The sequence below is a fragment of the Apostichopus japonicus genome, chromosome 10, assembly GCF_037975245.1.
Source record: "Apostichopus japonicus isolate 1M-3 chromosome 10, ASM3797524v1, whole genome shotgun sequence".
Classification (NCBI taxonomy): Eukaryota; Metazoa; Echinodermata; class Holothuroidea; order Aspidochirotida; family Stichopodidae; genus Apostichopus; species Apostichopus japonicus.
In genome coordinates, this window is record NC_092570.1 from 12999116 (window position 1) to 13003014 (window position 3899).

Consider the following 3899-nt stretch of genomic DNA (forward strand, 5'->3'; position numbering starts at 1 on the left):
GCAGCAGAATTTATCCCAAAACTAAGTCGCTTGTACCTCCAAAGGCCTGTATGTGTGGTAAACGTTGTAATGTACCGAGAATCTGGGTGAAGTTCGATTTGATGATAGCCTTTGTTTAAATCCAGTTTCGAAAAGAGCTTTGCACCATTAATATCATGTATGATGTCATCGACTGTCGGCATTAGATGTCTTTCCCTTTTGATTGCTTTATTCGGCTGGCGCATGTCTACACAGATTCTGATGTCATCAGGTCTGTTTGCTTTAGGTGTTACTACAATGGGCGAAACCCATGGGGTGGGACAATCTTTAACTCTTTCAATGACATCACTTCTTTCCAGTTCATTGAGTTCTTGTCAACTTTTCTTCGTAGGTGAAAGGGTATGCGCCGGTGTTGTTGAGTGACTGGGGTTACGGTTTCATCGATATGTAATTTGGCTTTGCAATGAGCCAACTTACCAATGCCTGTGAATAGATTATCATGTTCCATGACCAGTTTCTCCATCGATTCCGATACAGTCGGGGAAGCGGTCTGGTTAACATTAATATGTAGCACATTTAACCGGGTTGCTGTTTCATATCCAAGGAGACAACCACAATTTCCTTGAACTACGTAAAACATTGCTGTTGTTGACATACTTGAAGTCTGGATTTCACCACGAAATTTTCCTTTAAGCATAAGCAAATTCTTGCCATAACCATACAACTTTATGTCAGACTTCTGAAGCTGGGGTCTGGGGTGCATGCGAATGAATGTTTCTTCATCTATAATGTTAACTTTTGCCCCCGAATCGATCAAAGCTGTAATTTCCGTATGTTCCACTTTAACACTTACGGATGGACCAGAGGACGCACTGCCTATTCGACTAATAACAAATGTGTAACTTACGTTATCGTCGTCGTGCGAAGTAGTACTCTTGCTTTGCTCAGACTCTTTAGATGTCTCAATATTATTAAGTCCCTTGCGTCGATTGTCAATTTTGTGTTGCTGAGGTTTGGTCCGTGTAGATTGACACATTCGGGCATAGTGTCCAATCTTTCCGCAACTGTGACATACCTTTCCTTTAACAGGACACAGTCCTTGATGAGGAAAATCATGTCCACACTGGTAACATTTCTTCTTTGAGCGTGATTCCGATTGTTTCTTCACATTCGGCTTCCATTTCGGTTTTTGTTGTCTTTCTCTGACCCACTGAACCTGTCCATAACTTGAACTTTCGATCTCTCTGGCCTCCTTTTCGCACATTTCACTAGCGCGGCCACTGTCTAGCACCTGGGTTAATGTCATCGTGTGATCTTTCAGAATGTTCCGTCGTAGTGATGAAGAGATACAACCTTGCAGAATTTGTGATTTGATCTCTTTATCTAGCTCAGAAAATTGACAGTGCTTCGCTAACTGTCTCAGTCTAGTGGCAAACATGTCCAGAGTTTCGCTCGAATCTTGTTTGGACTGTCTGAACTTGTATACTTCAAACTCAACATTCTTGGCGGGTTGAAAATAAGTAGACAAACTTTCCTTGGCTTTCACATAATCAGTAGCTTCACCAGTGTCACTGAGAGTGTGAAAAATATCTAAAACACTTTCTCCAGCAAAATGTAACAACATCGCTCTCTTGCGTGTATTGTCTTTGATGTTGAATGCAATGAAAAGTTTTCCAGTCTAGCAATCCACTTTTCCCAACGACTCCCAACATCTGCTTGATCAGATCCATTACCGAAACCAAATTCCGGAAACTGAAGATTCGCCATTTTCACAGTCAGAAAATACAAACTTTGGGGACTTTTAAGATAGTGAGAACTTGAAGATTTTTATAATCCGGTTTCACTACAGAGAACTGTTGTCAGATTTTTTTTTTTTGCAGATTTTTATAATCTGAATGAGGAATGGATCACAATGTATCCCAATGTATCCATCCCATCCTCGTCGCCATTGTAAAGTTCTCTACTCCAAAGAATACACTGACAGTATAGAATATATTGTATTCGACTTGTCGCTTCTATTTCTAAATCAGTTCTACTTCTTAATAACAATATGTACATGAATTTAATACAGTGGGAACAAACAGGGTGAATCATACATTGTTTATGTATAAAGATAAGAGTATCGACTACTGGAGGGAGAGAGGTCAAAAGGCCACAGCAACGAGACCACAGATTATAAATGAGCCTAGCTGCAGTTACTCAAAGGGGTAGCACATTGTATATCTTGGATATTACAATGGTGAGTGGTGAAGTGATTAGGATTTAAAAAAATGTTCTCATGGAATAATTCTCTGGGTTGGTCAGTCTCATTGCTGTTTGGGTTTGTTTTCCACAGGGCATTTTATGTGGTTCTTAACCCTAGGCTCCTTTGCCCTTTAGTAACCTGTTAGGTTAGGTTTGTGTGTAAAGTAGGCTAATATTATACTAATAGCTGATACCATAAAGTGATTTTAGATGCAATAATGCTAATTAGCAACTGACGCTAATAGAATTGAATTTGACGTGGTAGTTATTATCATAACTGGGCTAGCTGTTGATACAGGAGGGCTACACAATATGATTATCAACATGCAATTCCACTTTTATACTTTTAAAATCAATTTCAAGGCTAAAAATAAAACTCAGACAGTTATCTGTAGTGAAGGGTAGGCCTGTCCTACCCTAACCTATACAATGCGAGTTTAATCAGGGAGTTGTTATTAAAACTCCCTGGTATAGTATCGTTCGCCCAGCTATTAGTATTACCATTTATATCTGTGCATAGGCTGGAGAGCTTAAGTGATCGACCAGGGAGTTGCCATAACAACTCCCTGGATCATGACAGCGGCCATAGACACTACACAGGCCAAATTATTACTGGCCTAGCACATGACCTATCCACGTGAGATTCAATGAACACAAGCTTAACGTGAGGCCTAGGTCTAGTCTAACCTACGCTTGTCCTAATATTAACCTAGCATTAATTGGGCCTAGGACTAGTGATCCGGGAATGATTTCCAGCACAAAATTGTGGCAAGCCTAAGCACATGCATATCTGTGGTGTTAGTCCAACGAACGTACCTTGTCTGTCTCCGGCATTTTTTAGTTAACTATAAGCTTGACTTCTGTGGTTTACGCATCTTGCATGTAAACAAATATATTACAGTATGTACATACCGTGTACCGCCACGTCTTACTATCTTCGGTACAGAACGTAAATTATCACGTACGTACGTAATACATATTACGTACGTGCGTAGTGTTATTACGTACGTACGTAATAATTTTTTCTGTTACTCTGTTCTCTCTAGATCTTCGTACTTTGTTCTAGTGTGTTCTTAAGTTCAAAGAGCCTTGCTTCTTGTCTTTCAATTTGTTGCGTTAAGTGGCATACTCCTACTGGAGTCTATATCCATCCGCACGATTGTTCTCCTTCAAGAAAAGTGCCAAAAAGCAGCTGGGGAACATCTTATTGACCTTTTATCAATCATGATCTAGTTTTTTTGTGGCTTGCATGTTGAAGAACATGAATAGAAGAACATGTGGTGAAAAAATTGGGTCAATTGAGGCAATTTTTGACCCCATTAGGCATCCCAGGAGCAGCGTAAGAAAATTGTTTACTACTGAGTGAAGAGGTTTGTTTACAAGTGGCGAAAACTTCAGGGATCTGATAGCAAGAAATCTGCTCTGTCATGGTACGGAAAATTGATGGTGCCATGAAGGCCAACTTGTCAGCTATCCGGTGATGGGTAGCGTTTAGCAAGTGAGAACCTCTATCTTGACTTAGAGACCACATTACTTTTGAGATTTAGTGTGTAAGTCAATGGGGCTTTTAATGGCCATTGTGACAATTTGCTAACGCTAATGTATATAGTCTAACACTTTACTGTACTTCCTCACGTTTCATGCTTCAAGTCATTCGTAGGCTGCTGCTGACTATG

At 40.1% G+C, this 3899-nt stretch overlaps 1 protein-coding gene across 1 annotated transcript; it reads right to left on the reverse strand.

Annotated features, from left to right (window-relative positions):
• Positions 1–271: 271 nt before the first annotated feature.
• Positions 272–1603, reverse strand: LOC139975446 (uncharacterized). Its single transcript, XM_071983438.1, has one exon. The coding sequence runs from the start codon at positions 1601–1603 to the stop codon at positions 272–274; it is 1332 nt and encodes a 443-aa protein (XP_071839539.1).
• Between the last annotated feature and the right edge of the window lie 2296 nt (positions 1604–3899).